Source organism: Cynocephalus volans, chromosome 17 (assembly GCF_027409185.1).
Source record: "Cynocephalus volans isolate mCynVol1 chromosome 17, mCynVol1.pri, whole genome shotgun sequence".
NCBI lineage: Eukaryota > Metazoa > Chordata > Mammalia > Dermoptera > Cynocephalidae > Cynocephalus > Cynocephalus volans.
Window position 1 is genome coordinate 7,309,851 of NC_084476.1, and position 21,795 is coordinate 7,331,645.

Here is a 21,795-nt window from a genome sequence, read left to right on the forward strand (position 1 = left end):
TGCTAGAGTGTCAGAAAAAAGGTGCCTGTGTTTAGTATCCTGGCCAGATGCACTTATCCTGCCAACAGCCCTGCTTTGCCTCTGGGTGGGTGCAAGCCCCTCCCAGGCCCTCTGCTGCTGTTTAAGAAGATGTCATGGATTTTATATTCTTTACACCATGTAAAGTGAGCAGTTTTGGGGGAGTGATGAAGAGCAAACAAAGGCACACCCAACACTTGGGGAAATCCTGCCGGCCTCTACCCAGATGCCATTTGTTCTGGAGGCAAGAGCATGAGAGGGTGGGGTAGTGGGGACCCAGAGCCCTGCAAGCTCAGCCAGCAAGCCCCAGCCTTCCCCATCTGCACTGGACCAGCGGCCCCAGAGAGGAGGCGCCACAGAACTGCACGGGGCCGGAAGGAGTTAATTTAAGTTCATCTTCCTTCAAAATGAGGTCACCAGCTTGGCACATGGTGGCTGTCTACAGGCTCATTCAGTGGCCTGCTCCATTCTTCCACCTGATGGGGGGCAGAAGCGACCCGCCAGTGGCCCCCTGGCTGGACGTGAAATCGTAAAGCAATTAATCAAACCTGCTAAAAGGCCTGGCTGACAGGAGCAGGGCTGGCCGCACTATCTGTCAATGTTGCTGTCTGTGTTTATCATGGAAATCTAGCAGGGGCCCGGGAGCCTCCGAGTCTGTCTAAGGACCAGAGCCCAGGGAGAGCAGGGCCCGGCTGTGTGTGACATGGAAAGGCCTTCCCACGTCCAACACAACTTTCACTGGCTTCTTGAGGCTGCTCTTTGATCCTGGGCACAGTGTCAGTTATCGCTTCATTCTCTTGTCACTGGCCTCTAGGACTTGCTCAGGATGACTTTATGGAGGACAAACCCTCCAGGAGAGGCTGTTCTGTGAACACCAAAGGTGCACTATGTGGAACTGTCTCACTGAAGACAGCAAGGCTCAGTCAGGGTGCAGAGGGGAGACACTCAAATGAAAACTTCATCAACAAAATGGTTTTCAAAAGGCTAAGAGCCCTAGATCCAATGCTCAAGCCAGAGGCACCAATTTGATTTAATCTCACAGCAGTCACGTTGATGTCTGGGCACTGCGAGGGACTTAGTGCAGCACCGCGCACAGCTAGCCATGCCCATGAAACCCTTATCAGCATGTGCACCCTGCCAGAAAGTTAAAACAATCTCGCTTTGTTCCTACCATCTTTGAATGGTTAATAATCTAAAAGATGACAAGGATACAGAGATAAACGTTTTCAAAGAGCATAAAGCACACATTGTGCATGAGCAGGGATGACTGCAAATCTGAGAGGTGGACGAGAGGGTGAGGAGGAACCCCAGCCCTGTCTGGGCTCTTGGGCACATGCTGGAGCAGCCTCTCTGTTAGTGAGGACATTCCCAAATCGTGTTCGCTTCAGTACGAGCACTCCTCAAACAGCTAAGAGATATCTGGTGATCAAAGACATTTGAGAAACTCTGGGGAGAAGTCTGTATTTATTTCCTCCATATGCTGTCAAATACATAACGAAGGCAAATATACAAAACTCAAGGCCATAAGGGAGTGCCCTGCTGGAAGCGAGGCCTGGCTTAGAGGTCCCAGGGAAGCTGAGCCTGCTGCCCTGCAGGGGAAGGGTCCCACAGCCCTGCTCGTAGAAGCCTGGTCCCGAGGTCAGCTGGGCTGAACTGGTACCAGTGGCCTAGAAATCTGCCTGCTCACCCTCTTGTTTCTCCCTGAAGAACAGGAAGGAGCTATATTAGCCATTAACAAGAGTTTCTACCTAATGTTCTCTAAAATGCCTAGAAACAACTAACAAATCAATTTTTATTTCGCTCCACAGGGTGTCTGTTACTCACAGTAAATGTGCTGAAAGTATAAAAACCATTTTCACATGTTGTATCAGCAAAGACCAAATACCCAAATCCAGTAGGAAAAGAGGTGACCTACTTGTCAGAAAGAACCTGCACCGGGGACATCATCTTAACTGTTCCGCTACGTTCCTAGAGGTGAGTTAATTACCAATCAGTTGACGGACCAACATTCTGAGGCCCCTCATCTCGTGCAGAGAGGGCATCTTTTCAACACCTGCACTGCTTCAACAGGCAGGGGGTTTTACTTATGGTCTACTCATACTCGATCATGAAAAACTCGCTTTGCCCCTGTAATGACAGGCCAAGTTAGCAGCCTCAGAGAAGACTCGTGCAAAGCAGGGTGCCAGCAGAAGGCAACTGAGGCCCCCGGCTCTGGCAGCTGCAGATGGCAGCAGTAAACAGACTTCACTTCATGCTTTGGAGCTATCCAGGACCTGTCCTCCCTCAGGGCAATAGCTGGAGGGCGGTGTAAAATCCCAGCAGCCCCTCTTACCTTTGCCTATGACGAGGCCACACTTATCTGCAGGCACTGTGTATGTAACTTCCTGGACACCACCAGGGGTTCCCACGCTCCAGTCACCACGGCCGCGGCCTCTTCCTCTGGCTACTGTCAGGCCTCCGAAGCCATCTCTTTCCTGGAAGGAAGCAGGCTCTATGACTATCTCTGCCACTGCCACCAGCCCACTTTTCATCTCCTCCAGGGAGGAGGTTAAGTGACAGGATGTAATCAATGCCACACATTAGCACTGAGCACCTTTTCGCATTTCAGGTTCTGAAGTGCTCTTTCAAACCAGAATTAACACAAATCACAGGTGCATTCGAGAAGGACGACATGTGCAGATAAATGCATGTGGTTACATAAACAGCACAAATATATCCAACTAAAACAGGCAGTCAGATATAAACTCCAAGTCTGAAGCCCAACAGCCTTTTCCTTGGAGATTTAATTACCGGGCCCTAATCTACAGGCATTAACAGTTGACGTTCTTGAAACTGAGGCTGCTCTCTCCTGTGGCTAAGAAATGCTTGGCCTACCGGAAGCCAGAGTAGACACGGAAGCACGATGGGCATTAGAAAGTGACTCAAGCAGCCTGGCCAGGCTGCAGAGAGAACAGTTCAGCCACTGCTGCATGAGTCAGAACACCACGCACTTCAACAGGCAAAAAAGATAAAAAGATTTTAAAGAAAAACTGGTTGTCCTGCTGCCGAGAAAAAGAAGAAATATATTCGAGAGTGACCACTTGGGGCTATTTCAGAAGGGAGGGATGGAGGGAAGTGGCCAGGCCCTCCCGCCCATGGTCTGGGGCTGAAGCTCTAAATCACTGTTCACCCCACAGAAAGCAAAGCCTAACCTCAGCACCTAACAGAAGATTCCTTTTATTCAGAGCACAACATGTCTCATTCCAGCCTCTGTCCTCTGAGTTGCTTTGGAGCTGCAGTATTTACAATCTTTTAAATGTTGAAGGCAAACCTGGGCAAGCTAAGAGCTATTTCAGGAAAGACAGAAGCTGAACACACTTTCAACACAGTGAAGAAATGTTTGGCAAAAACCACCTCATGTCGGTTAAGAGTAAACTGAACATTTACCCAGGATCTAAACCAGCAGAAAGCTGAGATAATTGGAGTGCTTTTTCCCTGCACTCTGCTTTTATGAGAGACAACTGACAAGTAAACAAGGTAATTTTAGGGGTTTATGTTAAAACACACACACAGAGCCAACATTCTGGGCATGTCACAGATCTCGAGGACAAGGTTCTCTCCGAAACACTTCACAGCCACTGCAGTGCTAGGTTCACAAACCAAAAAGGATGTTAGAAATCATTTAGTGGCTGTTTTCTAAACGTATCTAATTTTAAGAATGCCTGGGACTCTAGTTAAAACCCAAGCCCTTCTCCTGGATATTCTGACTCAGGGGATCTGGAGTGGGGGCTACAAATGTGTGATATTAGTAAGTGCCCCCAGATAGCTCTTAAGAGAGCACATAGGGAGCACTTCCTGGTTTGCTGCTGAGAAAACTAGGCCTGTAGAGTTCAAAAGCTTGTCTGAAGTCATGGCTAATGGCAGAACTGAAACTACTATTTCCAGTCTATTGTTTTTTTCTTTAGCTCTAGTCATTCTCAAACTTTTCCTCAGTCCTACATAGCAGGGGAACATGCCAGTCTACCATCAGTTACAGCAGCACAAGTCACAATGGAGGCAGGTGGTGTTTTTGGTGTTCAAAAGGAGATGACAACAATATCACACAAGCTTGCTCACATTCCAAAGATGTGCATGAGACCTAGCGCATGAAGACAGTTTCAGAACTTTGGAGGACCTGGAAATGCTTTCTAAGATTAGACTTCATTTAATATAGTTTTATATTAAATATACTTGACTGAAACTTGGCAATCTGCATGGTATTTTCTCAAATAGTTTGATCAGAAACTTTTTAACTTTTTTACTTTTGTTAGAAACTTACTGTGTAAAGAAAATCTAGTTTCTAGGGTAATCAAGGAAGGAGAGTAATAAACTAGCAGGAAAAACAATGAAGGCAGGAAAGAGGCAGATGTAGAGAAGACACTGGTTTCCAGTAACGTGATCTGAGAGAAGGTGGCTGCTCTATGCTGCTGCCCTGAAGGCCCTGTGTAGCACTTTCCACTTCTGTGGGTGAGATATTTGGACCCACCTGGGCTGTAAGGATCAGCTCATTGATGACATGCGCTGCATGCTGACACCGATCTGGAGGGCCCATGACCTGTGCAGCTCTTTCTGGACTAATCCCATCATCTGCGGAACCAGGTGAGAGATGGAATCAGGAAAAAGCTCAACATGAGAAGGAAACAAAGGTCAATCTGACTCATGATGAATATTCTTACCAGTGTCAAAAGGAGCAATAGAATATCACTAGCTCCACGGACTCTTTCGGAATGCTTTATTTTGACAGGAAAATGTAGATGATTACAGCTTTTTGCATGTTCCAGGTCAATACTCATTTCTTAGGTAATTATAGCCATTTAAAAAAGATATCATTAAAGAAACCAAACAAAACTTGAAAAAAAAAAAAACACAATAAACCCCCCAAGAAAAATGGAGTGAATCTTTGGCAATAATCTCCAAAAGTTAGCCCACCATATTGGTTTTCTGTCTTCAGAGAAATGAGAAAAACACAGATGATGTACAAAATTTTGCTCATAAAGGTAAATTTATAAAATTTAAAGGACTGTCCTTTATTCTAAGATGTCTGTCCTTTCTCTGTGGTTTTAAATTATCTCTACTTTCATGAAATCAAAATAATGGTGTGTTTTTTACAAAGTCTTTAACTGGGCTAAATTAAAAGCTGTAAATGCTATGAGTTTTACTAGTCCAAGAAAAAAAATAGGCCTGGAAACCCCCAGCCTAGAGCATTCTGCCATGAGAAAGGTGACCAAGCCAGCATATATCCAAGGAAAGAAATGAAGACCAGGAAAAGAAACTTAGGCTGGGAATTTGGTAAAGAATGTTGTGAAAAAGAAAGACAGCGAGCACATAAGGGCCAATAACAAAGCCTTGTTTTGTTAGGTGTTTCATAATTCTTCGTAACACTACAGGTTTTGGGGAATCATCAAAACCAACCTGGTTTAAACTGAATCCTCACACCAGCATCGTTCTGGATCTTTTTGATCATTTCCCCATTTCTTCCTATTACGATCCCAACAGCAAACCTAGGCACAGACACCTAAACACAGAGAATAAAACCTCATCAAAGCTTTTACAAATCTTTTTGCATAAATATACCATAGACATTAATTATACTAGTGGTCTTTTAAAATGTATTTTTTTTTCTTTTTTTTTATTGTGGTAAATATACGTTAACATATTATCATTTAACCATTTGTAAGTACACAATTCAATGGCATTAAGTGCGTTCACAATGTTGTATTACCATCACCACTAACTGAACCCAAAACTTTTTCATCAGCCCCAACAACTCTACCTTTTAAACAATAACTCCTCCTCCCCGCAGCCCCTGGTAGCTGTTATTCGGTTTTTAGTCTATGACTTGCCTATTTTAGGTACCTCAGATAGGTGGAATCACATAATACTTGTCATTCTGTACCTGGCTTACTGCACTAAGCGTATGTTTGCAAGGTCATGTTGTAGCATATATCAAAATTTCATTCTGAAGGATAGATCTTGATCCCATTTCACCTCATCAATAAAACAGGCTTCCAAGTTTGATACAAACACAACACAGACTACCAAAAAAACCAGGACTTTGGTTTCTATCTGGGCAGTAGGTTATCCTTTAAAGTAAAACCTCAAAACCAGGTAGAATGGCCCTGAAATGCAGACAGCCCCCCTCACTACGGGTTTACTCTGTCCTCACACTCACCCTGGGAAGTAGGTGTATTCCTAACGTTTTGCAGATGACATAAAAATTAAATGACTTGCTCAAGGTTAAAGAGCTAACAGGAGTGTGACCTACAACTTTAAACATACTGTCCTTTGCCTACTAACCTGTACGTTAAGCATACCTCTATACTGCCTCCTCCCATGCGGGAGCTGAAATCGCCGCGCACACCTCGGAAGTCAGCCTGGTCTTTGTCTCGGATGATCTCTAGTACCATTTCTCTCGCTTGCTGCATAAACACAAATAAAAGGCATCATAGGGGAAAAATCTTGAAAAAAGACACAACACAAGGTGAAATTTCAAGATCAAACCCTCCCAACTTGGGCTTAAAGGTTCAGAAGACGCTCAGCTGTGGAGAACTCAGTTACTACTTCTGGGACATGGGTAGGCTGCTAGCGAGGAATGTCTATATCGAAACTTAAATGACATGTTCTTCACGTGGCCCAAAATGTCCACACAGATAAGGGTCCACCTTTTAAGCCACAGTTGGGTCTGTGTGTGGCTGGAAATTGATTCCTATCTCTTGATGCCATTTCTTTCCGGCAGGGAGGGCTGTCTGAGAGCACCAACTGATGGCAGGTTCTCTCAGGAAGTCTTTACAAAGACTTCACATCATAGAGGCTCTCTCGATGGGAAAGAGAAAACGCAAGCCAAGGGAACACAAAAATAGCTTCTGCCATGCAGAATTCTTATTTCTTAGCTAAAATATTTCAATTACCAATTGGCAAGACTACCTCCTGGATATGACTGCATCCGAAGCAGATCAACTGTCTTCTCCCAAAAGAATGCACTTGGTAAGTCTATCCTTGCACGTGTGCCAGCCCACCCCAGCACCAGTCCCCCAGGAATCTGCACTAAGGACCTGCTGCACACAACGACTCAAGGTAACGTGGGATCTGAGACTGAATCCTGGTTCTGGAAACAAAACAAAACAAAACAAACCCCAAATAGCAATTACAGTCTTAGGACATTTGGAGAATCTGAGTATGAACTGGGTATTAGATGATGTTATGGAGTTAATATTAATTATCTTAGGCCTGGTTATTCTTAGCAGACACATGCTAAAGGACTGAGGGGTAGACAGTCATAACATCTGTCATTTATGACAAATGGTAAAGGAAAAAACCACACACACAAGTGTGTGCACGAGCACAGTGCAGAATGTTAGGTAGGTTGAGAGTACACAGGTATTCCCTGTATTTTTAAACTATTCTGGGTGTTTCAAATTTTTCATAACAAAAAGTTAGGGAGAAAATAAAACAACAATAATTTACCCTATAATACAGCAGACTGCTTTTCCCAAGTAAAAAAGTGGATTACACATAGTTTTAATACTAAAAAATACTAAAAATCCTAAGATATAATTATTTTCCTGCAAATTTATAAGAAGTCAATGAAGTACTCTTTGCTTAGGTTGTTTTTCCTACAAAAGATAATTTTAAAAGTTGAGACAGAGAGGGCGTGTGGGGGCGAGAAGCCGGAAGGTAGGCACCCTGTTGCCCACATGGTTCCAACAGGCCTGGGGCTCTATGCCATATAGCAGCAGAATACACAAGCCAGACTGTGTGAGCAAAGTGACGAAAGACTAGATGCATTCTGATTCTTGGGAAAGCCCACCAGTTTATACTGAAAGAAGGCTGGAAGCTCTGGGGGAGGCAGGCACTTGGAGGATCCTGGCCTGAAGGAAGGAAACGAGAGGATGCACCACTGACCAGAGCCTTCCCAAGGAAAGACCTTTGCCCATCACTGGCCCTCAATCCTGTTCTAAAATTATTATGTTACATGTGTGTCTTGACCAGTTTAGCAGAACTGGGGGAATCACTCTGCCAGGACAGGTAACCCCAATGCTCCTAAAGAGGACTGGCTGTTGAAGGGGGCCTGTCTCACCAAGGCCCATCATCCTGGAGCTACTCTGAAGGAGAACAGACACAACTGTACACCCACGGCTCACCTGCTTTCCTGCTACCAGAAAGAGCTGGAGGGTGGAAGCACCCCAGGTGACTGAACACTGAGTCCCTTATTGCTTTCAGCAAGGGGGGCTGTCTTCCCGGGGGCTTGGGCACAGGATGCCGGCCATGACGGCATGCTCATGTGGTTCTGGCACCTCTGCTCACCTCCAACCCCAGCTGAAGGGCTTGCAAAACAGGCCGAGAGAGAGAGAACAAGCAAATGGAAGCCAAACAGAGGCTGCATCTGAGCTGACCACAGGTCAGCAAATCTAAAACTGCATCCTATGGCTGGCCAGTTGCTCACTCCATGTGAGCTGTCCAAGACAGTTGCCACCATCCTCATGTCACTCCTGAGCATCTGAAATATGGCCAGGGTAAAGGAGGAATTAAATTTTTATTTAATTGGAATGAATTTAAATAACCACATGTAGCTAGTGGCTTCAGTGTTGGGCAGTACAACCCTGGACTCTTTTCATCACCAAACTTGGTGTAGGACAACAGCTTACCTTAAATAAAGGAGCATCCAGTTTTATAATCATTTGAGTAAGAGAAAAGTTCTAGGCTACCACCAAGTGAGAGCCCCTCATCCAAGACTCGCCCATGCCATGGTTTCTTTCCTACCTGTACTTTAAATGGGTCTCCAGTGATGCGAAGAGGCTTGTCTGCTCCTGTGGGCAACGGGCCGTCCTGGATCATGACCATTTTCACACCTGTACGCTCCTGCAGGGGAACACACACCAGCACAGCCCTCACTGTCATGAGTAAGAATGCAGGACAGCACAACAAGCCAGCCCATGTCCCACCTACCACCAGGCACTGCCTTCTGACCTGGCCTGTGAAACTGGCTTCTGGGAAAGCAGACACACAGGTCCTGCTAGACAATGTTCAAATGTGATAGGCAAAACTACTTCCCAAAAGTATTCTCTTTCCTCTTTTTCAGGTCCCTGGAGTACTCAATCATTAATGAGCTCTTTGCACTGAATGCTCACCGAGCCCAGTACTCAGACATGAGCTGATTAGAACATGGGCACAACTGTGACAGGGAAGTGCTGCCACCCTCCCACGCCCAGAGGAAGGTGGCTCTGGAAGTAAGCTGCCTGAGGCTCCAGAGCTGCTGAGTGGGGGCCACTTGTTAAGATGCCCAGTCCTAAGTTCTCAGATTCCACTCCTGATTCTGCCTGAGGATGCCTTCCACAATCCGAAGACTGGAGTATGAGAGAGCACACCAGGCAAGCCACAGCCCCTCACCTGCAAGTGCCCCAAAGCTCTGAAACAGAAGTTTGTTCACAACGAATTTGGCAGCAAAACTGAACTCATGGAAGTGTATTTCTAGCCTTTCTCTCATTGAGTGTGACTGTTACTATGTTTAGCTACGGAAACATGCATTTGACTATAGGATGCAGCCCTGGAACCTGTTGGGGGTGTTAAATTCTGGCCCCAAGTATCTCAGATAGGGGATTCTGGAGCTAACAGTAGCTAATGTTCATAGAGCACTTACTCAGTAAAAGGCTCTTACATAAAAATATAAAAGAATGGGTATTATTTCAGCTTCATGACAAGAGCCAGTTCGGCATTTCCCCTCTTTCACAGACAAGAACCCTGCACCTTCCAAAGGTAAATGCGCATATTTAAGATGACACAACTGATGAGGGGGAAAAGTGGGTCAGGCCTGCAACACTCTATTTTTAAATGAGATGCTGTCCTTTTCTTTCTTTTTCTTTTTTTTGGGTGGCTGGCTGGTATGGGGACATCCTTCTATGGTAAAAGCAATCCCTTGCCACAGTGGTTGCTCAAAGTTCCTGAGGGCTGTTGTCAGGGCACATCTACCCTGGTACTTGGTACTCTGGTACATGTTCAGAATATATCTGTCAAATGGATGAAGGAAGCCTCTCCTGCTGAACGTGATACCTCTTGGGCAGAGGTTTGGAGGGTGGCGTCAGCATCACGGTGTGCAAAGCAAGCCCAATGAGGAAAGTCAGTGCTAAGCAAACCTCTGAGCCCAGGAGGATGAAGACCTGCTGCAGGGCAGCCGGATGCTCTGTGTTGCTCAGGGCTCACGTACCTGCAACTGCTTTATGGTTTCCCCTCCTTTGCCGATGACCAGACCCACTTTCGATGCAGGGATAAGAATCTCCTGGACTGTGCTGTTGCCGTCTATGTCATTATGAAAGCCAGGTCCATTTCGACAGCGGTCCACAATCTGCCCCAGGAGCCGTTTGGCTTGTCTTTGGGAGGGAAAAGAACCACAAGAGGACCAGCATTAAATAAGTATAAGAAAGGGGAGTGGTGCTGGGGAAAACGTGAAGGAGTCTAGGCGGCCCCATCCAGCTCCACTTCCTGCCCCCACAACCCGGAGGTCTCCTTGCCATCCGCCACGCTACTAAGCTGGAATTCAAAAGCAACACACATCGCAATGCCAGCGTTTCGACACAGAGCCTCAGTGAGTGGGCTGCTGCCAGACACAGCCCCTCCTGAGTCTGCCCTCTGCTTGTGCTTCCCACAAACATGTGTCTTCTCCTATTAGGCTGTCAGCTGCTCTGGTGGCAGAGACCACTTTCTTTCCCTTTGCAGATCCCCCTGTTCCCCAATCCAGCACAACCCTTCTCACAGAGCATACACTCAATACACATTTGTTAAATAAGGGCAGGAGAGAGAGCAATGAGAAAGATGGGAAGAAAGAAAGCAAGGGTTAGTAGGCATCATTTGAACTCCCAAACTCCGGATTTCTTCTCCATAACCAACAAAACTGCTCTATGATTTTTAAGCTAAGGGTACAAATCACCAGAATGGTTTCAAGAGGTGGAAAGAGGGGTGGCAGTGCCCAGATGCAGTTGTGTGCCCATATACTCCCGCTTTGTGCTTTTCACGTCAGCAAAGTGGGGACTCTGAACTTTATGTGTCATGCATTTTTGTGCTGATTTATTTGGAGGTGGGAGAGGGAAACTGCCATGTTGCAACAGCAACTCAGCCTACTAAGGTCATCTGTTGGGCCAATTTCCTTTTCTGCACCAGAATCTTCCGTGGCTGTTATTTGCAGTATTTACTCTGTAAATCACCACAATCCATTTTTTTGTTTCTCTAATAGAGAATTCAGCTACTAAACAAGCTGGCTATACTGCTCACTGAAGAAACTGAAATTGTTTCCTCTTAAAAGTTATAATTCCATTGCTTCAACTCCTTGCATAGGCATGAAGCATAAATGGTTAGAAGAGTAGGAAGAAAGAAGACAAAGGTAGGAAACAGACGTTGCCTTTGGTAGTCTTGAGCCTTTGTGTACAGAATCAGCTTCGTGTATCCTCTCAGTTACAGCAGCTTTTTAATATTTTGCTTGTGTACTAGATTAACCTGTGTTGGAAGAAAAATGCCTTGACTCCAGCAAAACCATCCAGCTTGCCCTATAATGCACACCTGCCAGCGATATTTATTCTGGTTCACTGCTTGCAATGTTACAGCAGAACAAGAGAATTTAAACTCATCTAGACTCCCTGAGAAATGGAAACAATAAAACAACCCTACCTACTGAGCCAGACATAATCTTAGCACCCCTGTCCCTAAATGCAACGCTACTCAGTAGATTGAAAAAGGAAAGTGAGCAGGCTTTAAGTCAGCATATCACCTTTCCACAGGAATTCTTGGATGTAGGAGGCCTGCATCTGATGCAAGACTCTGAGCATGCATGTACCAGGGTAGGAAAACAATGCTAGTCTTAAGGCTACTGCAAGGGCCCCAAAGGTCAAGACACCCTTTCGTTGGTCTACATGGCCCTCTGAGTGGAGCAGAGGCCACAAAGAATCGATTCATTTAATTCACAAATATGAGAAGGGTAATGGGATTCTCAGCAGTTCACAAAATAGCAGACTAATCCAGACCTGCTCAAGTAAAGGAGGTATTAATGAGGAAGAAGTAAGTTGATTAGCGCGCGTTCAGGCAGGTGAATGTACGCTCTTAAGACCCTGGTTTATGAAGCAGATGCTGTGAGAACTTCTGTAAGGTTTGGAAATACGGGGACATCTTGTGTATTTAAGGTAAAAGAAAACTTCCCTGGCATGGCAACCTCCCAGATATTTTTCCTATAGAAGCACCTACTTGTGTGGAAAGACTGCAGCACAATCAACAGTGTTCAATGACAGTTTTGCCCTTCCATTTCTCCCCACGTGGGGAAGGAGGAAGAAGAGTGAAAGGAAAAAGTAAATAAAATAAACTTACTCAATACTTTCTGGGGTTCCGGTAAGTACACAGGGCCTCTCTGGAATCCCAGAACTCTCTATAAGAAGAATCAAGAAGGTGAGGTGTGTTGGTGGGCATCAGGCAATGGTGTACCTTTGCCTCTGTGTACGGACTGTCTCTCTGGGGCTGGTTCCTACACCAGTCCCACAGGAGCCCAGTCTCCGAGAAAGGGACAGTTGTGGATAGAATATTAAGCCGGTAGCTCCACCCTGAGTTCTCAAAGTGGAAACAAGTCCCACAGGGGAAGCTGAGAGGACGCAGGAGAGGTTTATGAGTTGGTCCTAATTACCAGTCTCAGCTTCTTCTCTGACCCACTCACGTGCTAATAACTGCCTAAGTCACTTCACTGTGCTACTCCCTAGTTTCTCCATTTGTAGAGCAGTTTAATGGCCATTTATTTGCAAATAGCTTCCAGGTACACTATTAAGAAATTTAATGATATGCACATTAGGATTATTACCATTTATTGCATAAATATCCCAAGAGATCAGTGACATCTATGTGGAACTGGCTCTGGGCCATTTGATAAGAGGAAAATCTTACTCTCTAACACCACATGATGTTTTACTTTGTTCCTAAAAAAATTTGCTTCTTAAAATCCTTCCTCAAAAGTGGAACAGAAACAGATAACAGCAGTTACTACCTTCAAGACACTGTTAGGAGTATCTTTTTAAACCACAAATACTTCACTAGTCAAATGTCCTCCAAGTCCCTTCCTCCACAGTGGAAAGAGGTCAAACAAATTAAATGATAAAATTATAAATACAATAAAAATTACTCTTCAATCCGTCTCTCTCCATATTGCATGGTCAAGACCAACCCACCGGGAAAGGTTCTGTAACGTGTTTAACATGTGCTAACTCAGCCAGAACCCCTAGCTATCCTCTTGCCACAAAGGAGTGGTCTAATACAGAGGAGCTACCATGCAGTTCCCAGGAGTGACCCCAAAGCCACAGGACTCCTGCAGGCCCCACTATGTCTGGCATAGCATTCTGGTGCAGAAAACACAGATCCTAGAGCAGCAGGTGTTTGGGAAGGAGCTACACCTGGCCACAGCACTGCAGGAGGGTCTTCCCCAGAAGCCAGATAGGAGGCTTTGCCTCTGGGTCTGCTTTTGCTCTGGTCTTTCTGGTTTTCATCTGGGAGTCCAACTCCAGAAGTGCAAGGAAAACACCAATCACATATACTTACCTATGCCCCTAAACTTCTAAGCAATAAGCAAAGGTAATAAATCTGGAAAATTATGCAAAATATTGATTTCTATCAAATTGAGATCTATGAAAAAAGAAACTCTTACCTGAAGCAATCTGAATTTTGCAACCAGATTCTGCTTGAATCCGTGAAATCTGCTCACCTCCCCTGCCGATAACTGAAACAAATTGAACAGGGTCAGAATATATATATGCCCCCCATGCCTTATTTAACCACGCATGAACGCCTTAATTCAACAAACATCTATACCTGGCTCACGGCACTGAGGTCAAGTGGCCTCAGTGAGCCCATCTCAGTCCTTTGGGTACTACACCAGCAGCAGTCATACATGAAAGGAAGCAGACAGCGGGGACTCTAGCTCAAGTGGGGGGGTGGGTGTGTGTGCGGGAAGGAGAGAGACCCGCAGCACTTCGGGGCTGTAGAGAGCAGTGCGAAAAGCATTCTGCTACAAGAGACACTCACACGAGCGAGATTAAAACAAAAATGAAAAGAACAGGCAGGAATTAGAGAGAAGTGGATAATGCAGATACTTACTAAATCCAACCATTTTATCAGGCACTTTGAATTCTTCTGTTATTACTGCCCTAAAAACAAAGAATATTTTGGAAAAACTATAGAATAATACAGAATTTTACAGCCATTTTAGGTTCTCAAACTTCCCATACTGGCAATGTTGCAAGACAAAGGAGTAAAATAAATCATGCCCAATTTGGCCAACAAATCCACAATCATCTACAAGAGTGTCATTTAATGAATGCTTTGGTCAACCATCTCCTTGTGTCAAAGGAAGAAACTTCTAGTTTTCATTAAACCATCAACTCCTCTAATGACTGCCTTTCCTTCATAATTTATTCTCAGTGTTGCTTAATTTGTACCTTATTAGATCCTCTCTAACAAATGGGTCATCAATCCCAGGAGACTTCAGGTCCCTTTTGGGAGATGTTTAGATTTCTATTACGGTGTCCTCTCTAGATGAAGAGATGCTCAACTTTTCTTCAACATTCCTTGTTTCCCAATCTTTTTATTATTGTCGAGCTTCTCTATAATTTATCTATGTCTTTTAAGGTGAGACACCCCAAATGGAACTAGTATCCAACAGAGGCCTAATCAATGTTGATCAGGGCAGAATAATTACCTCACTTACTCTGCAAGGTACTTCTGTTAAATGCTATCCCATCCATTATGTGCCTCTTTTTTAAACAACAACAACAACAACAACAACAACAACAAGTTACTACACTGGTTCTTTCAAACAAACCTTCGAATGTGCCATACAGTATATTGTGGACAATATCCAATTTGCCCAACACCCCAGAAAGCAATTAAATCTAAACATTTACCTTAGGAGGAAGCTAAATGCGAGTAGTTTAAAAAAAAAAAAAAAAGGCAAGCATTTTTAAACATCTCTCACACAGCTGGATTTTTACCCATCACGGGAAGGAATGAATAAGTACATGTTTTTAGGGCAAGTACAGCACTTAGAAGAAATGCAGTAGCATAAATAGCACTTGCCACTGTATCCTTCTGATGCGAGCAAACAGACTTCTCTTCGTGGAGCTGACAATGCTCAGGCTCATGCATAAGAAGGGATTCTTTCTACCTCTTGGGATATAGGTGTTCTCCCCCAAATCAGGCAATTCCAGGCTTCCTTATCAGCAACACAGCAGACATTAATGCCGAGCCTCCTGGCCTAACACATCCTTTCAGACATCGGGTCTTTGTCAGGATGTACTTCCTGACTCTGCTGTGCTCCTGTACATGGAGCAACGAGGTTGCTGCTCATCTCATGTGTAGCACAAGCTGTCTACTCTCACAAAATATTACTTGGGAACTGACTAGAGGAGCTTCAACACTAGTGCAATACAAAATGTCAAAAAGCTTGGGCAGTTCCTCGGTCCTCAAGAACAATTTTAGTATTCTCTCTGAGAATGAAATGTACTAAGATGAACTGCTTTGGGCTTCCTGGAAGAAGAGACTCTATTCTAATGCAAGGCTGAAACTTGTCTAATGCACAAAGCATAAACATTCTGGAAAGTAAAATCCTGGCTAATTATGGCTTTATGAGAAAGCCAGCATTTGATACTAACAACAATCTCATTTAAATTATTTTAATTCATTAACAAACAAAACAAAGCAAACAAACAACAAAAAAACCCAGCATAAATCTTTTGGTTAGCTGGTACTTGTTGATTTCCAGAAACTCCCAAACATTTACACAGAATAAAAGAGGACAGAATTATATCAGTGACAGTGAGGGTTAAGGATAATATATTACTGTAACAGATACACAGCACAAAATTCCATTCTTTTGGAAGAGAAACTGTAGCATAGTTTCCTGTACATATTTTTTCTTTTTAAAGGATGACATTGTAACCACAAATACCCTATCTTACAGACTGGTCTTTTTAAAACTCAGAGGTCTTTCTCTTTCTTTAAATCCTCAACATTTAACAGAAGGCTGTGAAGGAAAACAGAGGCAGAGAATCAATTGGGCACTTAGCTGAGGTTTTCTGGCAAGTCCCTGTTGATATGACAGGGGGTGGAACCCTGGCTTCTGGCAACCCTAGTCCATGCACTGGCTACTTCCTACCTGTACTCCTTGAGCACCAAACTCCTCCTCTGGTGAGAGCCCTACACCTCACACTTCAGGACATCTTTTCTCAAGTGAAGAGGTTAAGGATTCATAAAACACTGTAACCATAAAACTAGAAGGGAAAAATTCACATTCTCTTCTTTTAAAGAAAATGTATGTTGGCAGAAAGAGGAACTCCAACATTCTAAAAGTTTTTTAAGTTTAAGTACAGTAACGGCTGATTTTTAATATCTTGTATCAGTTCGTTCTGTGAGCTCACAGTCTTGGAAAGGGCTAGCAAAAACCTTGGGTCTTAAAGAAACAGAGTCCATGGTTTTTCACACTCTCAACCTCTGACTTTCTAACACTCTAGTACAGATGGTGGATCAATAAACAATTAGAAATGATCAATAAATAATAAAACATAACCCACTGCTTACCTTTGATGTACCAAGGCCCCTAACTGGTTACCTACTGTGGCAAAGAGAAAGAGAAAAGAAAAATCAAAGCATTAGCATGGATAAACTAACTTCATCCTTACACAAGTTCTTACCATTTCAGGGGGGAAAAAACAGAAAGGCAGAAAGAAAGCAAACAGCAATTTAGGCTCAGTGGTTGAAATGAATGTGTTATACGATATGAAACAGGAGGGGATGTCTTGATCAACACAGTCTCTAACCCAGTGTCCAGCTGAACACAGGATAAGAAATTGATCTGTGTGTCTACATGCTGAGAGGCCTGGGAGAAAATCCTGCTTGCCTAAATCCCTCTAACTTCATACCTCCCTCCTGCCCTGGATCCAAGCTCAATGTAAAGATAGAGAGGCTTCTTTCTCTCTCTTTTAAAAGCAAATGAGAAGATTTAACCTCCTTGGAAGCATTGTTAAGAACTGTTTCGTGGCAGCTGTAGTCACTAAAAGATGCACATATGTTCCTGCTGGCCATGGAGGGGGAGACAGCCCCACCACACCCCCACCTTCCCAAGAGCATGAGCATCTCAAGGAGAGGATCTGGCCTCCTCCCTTCCTCTTCATGGATACCCCCCACAGCAGTCCAGAGTCCGCAGTGGACACTAAGAATGAGCAACTGCCTTTCAAGCCCATTTCTCAGAGACACAGTGCCAAACAGCCTCTTATTAAAACCAACTCTGCAATCACATTCCCACAAAACCACTTTAGCTATGCTTTTTGTTCCAGTTTCTCCTCTTTCAGCTATTGATGAGTGTCTCCTTCACCAGTCATTGGCAGAAATGATTCTGTGGTGTTTCTCTTTTGGAAAACACTGCTCAGGAACTATAGCTAGCAGACAATGAAAAAGAACACATCTTAAACATATTATAAAGAACTGAATGAAACTTATGAGATGCTAAAAAAGAGCATTTTTCAAAAATATGTCTTTAGGGAAAGTTATTATAAGGATAGATATGAGATAAGCAGGAACTGGGATTAATTACATCAACTTCGGGACAAAGAGTAAAATGGTTTGACATCTGAGAAAAGAACTCCAACTGCTCTTCTTTCTGTTTAAACTTAGCCCTGTCATTCTCTGACTGGACAGTAGTTGGTCATAAAGAGACAAAGGAAAAGAAACCAGATCATGACATTTTAAAAGGAGAAGAAAAAGCATAGAGAAATAATGCTAGCAAAAAGTAAACGTAGCTACTGAGTCAATACCATATTTCTTCTGGATCAATATAATAATGGTCTGAAGCCAAAATATTGACACTATATGCTATTAATCTGCTTATCTCAGGGATAAGAGAATTGTTTTCAATTGACACATTTTTTTTTTTTTTTTTTTTTGCATATCTAGTTGGAACATAAGAAATGCTCTTGCTTGGGAGAGGTAATGGTCACAATTCCCATTTCACATGAAAACTAGACAATCACCAGCTTAGGAAAGAAATCCTTGTTGCAGACTCAGCCACCAAATGATGTGAGAGAGGAATGTCCACCACATAAGGCAGTGGGGAGGAAAGGAAATATACCAAAGGAAAAAGTCAAGGACAGAGTGCCCACGAATTTGGTTAGCTCTTCCTATTTAAGAGTCAAGCTCAGCTTCTCTGATTACCATGAGAATTCCTCTTAGCAGGTTAAGAATCCATTGAAGACAGTGGAACTAAAATGTTTTGAAACAAAGAATACAGAGGAGAGGTGCCTATTCCCCAATCAGGGCAACACAGCTGGATCGTGGCTCCTGGTCCACTGTGCCACCTGGTAAGAGACATCAAAACGCTGATGATCTTCAGCTATTTCTGTCTCAGCCAGAAAAGCTACAGAAAAAGAGTAAAGGGCCCTGCTACTGTAAAGAACTTTGTGAGACTCGTGAGAACACTCATAGGGCTCCTGTTCAAAAGCCATTTGAAATTTTGTGCTCATCACGAAAATGGAAATTCCTTTTTGCTGGCACACTACGTGCCACAGGTGCCACACACACAATATCATTTCTGATAGCCAAGTGCTTTACTGACAAGTGGAGGTGCTCACAAAGATTGAAAATAAAAGTGCACACACCATCATCCAACAAACAGATGGACTGCTGAGAGCCACACCACCGAAGAATGAAATCAAACTCAAATCCAGAGTCAACTCTTTAAGTTGGCAGATGCTTAAGAAGGACAAATCGTCTCCCTCCTCCATGCAAATGCTGTAGCCCAAGGCTGAAATGCGTGATTTAAAGTTTCATTCCCTTCGGAAACATTCCCATTTGGTGCCTAAAAATGAAAACCAGCAGTTAGATAGGGGGCACTGGGCACTCAAACAGCAAACTGATATGTCTAACTCCAGGAACAGAGAACCTCTCCTTAGTCTTTATGATGAAGAGGGGTCACACTAGGGAGGCAGATGGAACACCCATCAAGTTCAATTTAATGGTAACTATGGTCATTTGACTGTAAAAAAAAAAGGAAAAATACTGAATTAAATCAGTCTCATTTCCCGTTAATGGTGCATGCTGGTTGACAATGCTTCATCTGGCTCCAAAAGTTCCCCTTAGCTCAATTCTAACACACACTTGCACACAGGTGTAGTCCTCATTTATCCTGTGCACCATGTAATAGCAAGCCACCTGAGCTATAAATATGGAAAGATGAGCTTCTCACAGAAAAGACAGGCTGAAATGTAAGAAATTCTTTCTGAAGAGTAATACTCTGCCAATTACAATAATGATCCTTAAAAAAAAAAAAAAAAAAAAGGTGGCCAGACCTTTTTTTCCAATTATTGAGGAGGAGGAAAAAAAGTCTTTATTTTTTCCCTGCAAAAGTAATGCTAACAAAATATCACTGGGAAACATACCCAACTCTATAACATGCATCAATTTTAATACAACCCCCACCCTCGCTGGAACAGAAGTAGCAATTACTACTCACAACAGCTCAGACAACACAGGCTAGCCAACATGCACAGAACAGCAGGCCAAAGACAGGTGAGTGAGTCAGGAGTAAAAATGTCAAGCGTTTTTATATGACTAGCAAAAACAAATAATTTAGACCTTCTTCCTCAGACATGGAAAACAAACCCCACCTCCATCCCCTTTCTTGGATACTGGGCTTCTTCTGACTCTGACCAATGCTTTTCCAAGCTTCAGCTAAGGTGAGTAATTCTTACAGTTAGCTGTGGGGATTCACAGGATTCAAAGAAGTTTAAAAAGCTTTTCTCCCAGGGGCAGAACAAAGGCTTTCTATGTTCTAGGCAGCAACTCTTGCTGCAGGGCCACAAAACTCTCAGATATGTCAGTTCAGCTGAAAGGCCCTTGGGCAAGTAATCTGTTGTGAATTTTGCAAATTATTACACTTTAAAAAGTGAGAGTAAATTCAAGTTTATCTCAATTATGTCACTTACTTGCAGTCTACTGTACTTTTGAGTGGGAAAGAATACCACCCCCAGCCACACTAGGTGCTTTTCTAGGCGCTTCACTTGCATGAACCTACTTAAGTTGTACAAGAGCTCTGCCTAAGAGGCAGATGCTGTCATTGTCATTCCCACTTTACTGAAGAGGAAGGTGCAATTAGCAGGGTTCAAGCCCTCAGAACAGTGCACAGGTGAGGTACCCATGCCCACGTGAGCTCTGCACCTTTTATGCCTCCCTGCCCTTTATCTTGGGTGTTTCAGCACTATCATTGTTTAATTCTCTCTAGATCATTCTTCATCCCACAAGTGGGTGCCTTTCAGATGCTGAACACTGTGCCAGTCCTGGGTATAAAACGGTAAGCAAGGTAATCTTTGCCCTCAAGGAGCTTAGGGCAAAGTCTACTGGGGAAAGCAGAAAGCTCTGTGATTAGGAGACATAACCCAGCCTCCAGGGATGGGGACACCTTAGGACCTGCACCCCCTCCTGCAGGACAAGTGCCTATCCAAGGCCTGACCTGAGGAGCAATGGGAGTGACATGAAGAGGAAAAATAATGCTACAATACTATATTCACAGCACTAAGCCTTATTTTCGTTTAAGCCAGTGGTCATGAAATCATTTGGGGGTCAGAACCAGCCTTATTAAAAAGTGAAATAGAAAACATAATGTACCATATGTAATAAGTGTATGTATTTCATTAAACTTTTGTTTCAGTTACACGTTTTAATATGTACTGACTAGTTTTAAAGGAAATATGAGTTTTCTCATATTTTGAGTGGTATTTTAAAAAGTTTGAAAATAACTTCATATAACCTTTATGATAATCTCATAAGGTAGGTATAATTAGCTCCATTTTATACGTGAGGAAACAGAGGCTCAGAGATGTTAAGTGGCTTGCCCAGAGTCACTCAGCTAACAAATGGCAGAGCTGGGATTCAAACCCTGATCTATCAGACTTTGAAATCCACATTTTCAAGCACTGTACTATTACAGCATATGAGACAGAGACCCAAGTTCAAGTCTCCCCTTCGTCACTTATCAGGTATCTGGCCTTGGTCAAACCACTTACTTCTCCAGACCTACACAATAGTTTAAGCTTCAGGTTCCCTTCCAGTTGTGATCTTTTCTTATCCTATTCAGCATCACCTCCTGTTAAACCCCAGCACTCAATCCCTAACTTCTGGCTATCACCAATCTGCTCTCCATTCCAAAAATGTTATATAAAAAGGATCATACAGTACGTAATCTATTGTGATTGGTTCTTTGCACACAGCATAACTCCCTGGAAGTTTATCCCAGTTGTTGCATGTATCCATCAGTTGTTCCTTTTTACTGTTAAGTAATATTCTAAGGCATGGATGTACCAAGGTTTGTTGAACTATTCATCTGCTGAAGAACATTTGGGCAGTTTTCAGTTTGGGGTGATTATGAATAAAGCTACTATGAAGATTTGTGGACCGGTTTTTGTATAAACATTAAGTTTTCATTTCTTGGGGATAAATGCCCAAGAATGCAACTGTGGGTTGTATGATAAATGCGTGTTTAGTTTTATAAGATTGCAAAACTGTTTTCTAGAGAATTGTATTATCAAGATGACTTTTTAAAAGCACCTCAGGTGATTCGGATCCCCAGCCAGGGTGGAGATCTACTTTGGTTAACACATCCCCTAAAAGGACTCTGAGAAACTATGAATCCTCTTATAATGTAACTTCTAAATGTTTTTCCTAGGTTAATAGTTACAAAGAATGTAACCAGGCATTATA

General features: G+C 43.4%; 1 protein-coding gene across 3 annotated transcripts in view; it reads right to left on the reverse strand.

Moving 5' to 3' along the window:
* FUBP3 (far upstream element binding protein 3) overlaps positions 1-21,795 on the reverse strand; it is a 47,088-nt gene that overhangs the window by 9,377 nt on the left and 15,916 nt on the right. For 2 of the 3 annotated variants that reach the window (XM_063081727.1, XM_063081725.1), the window contains exons 3-12: positions 16,627-16,660; positions 14,149-14,198; positions 13,700-13,771; positions 12,382-12,439; positions 10,238-10,400; positions 8,797-8,895; positions 6,351-6,455; positions 5,449-5,551; positions 4,523-4,623; positions 2,351-2,492 (exon numbers count right to left, since the gene is read on the reverse strand). In XM_063081727.1, coding sequence (XP_062937797.1) covers positions 2,351-2,492; positions 4,523-4,623; positions 5,449-5,551; positions 6,351-6,455; positions 8,797-8,895; positions 10,238-10,400; positions 12,382-12,439; positions 13,700-13,771; positions 14,149-14,198; positions 16,627-16,660 — 927 coding nt within the window. The remainder of the gene's footprint in view (positions 1-2,350; positions 2,493-4,522; positions 4,624-5,448; positions 5,552-6,350; positions 6,456-8,796; positions 8,896-10,237; positions 10,401-12,381; positions 12,440-13,699; positions 13,772-14,148; positions 14,199-16,626; positions 16,661-21,795) is intronic. The other variant, XM_063081726.1, reaches the window with a different exon arrangement.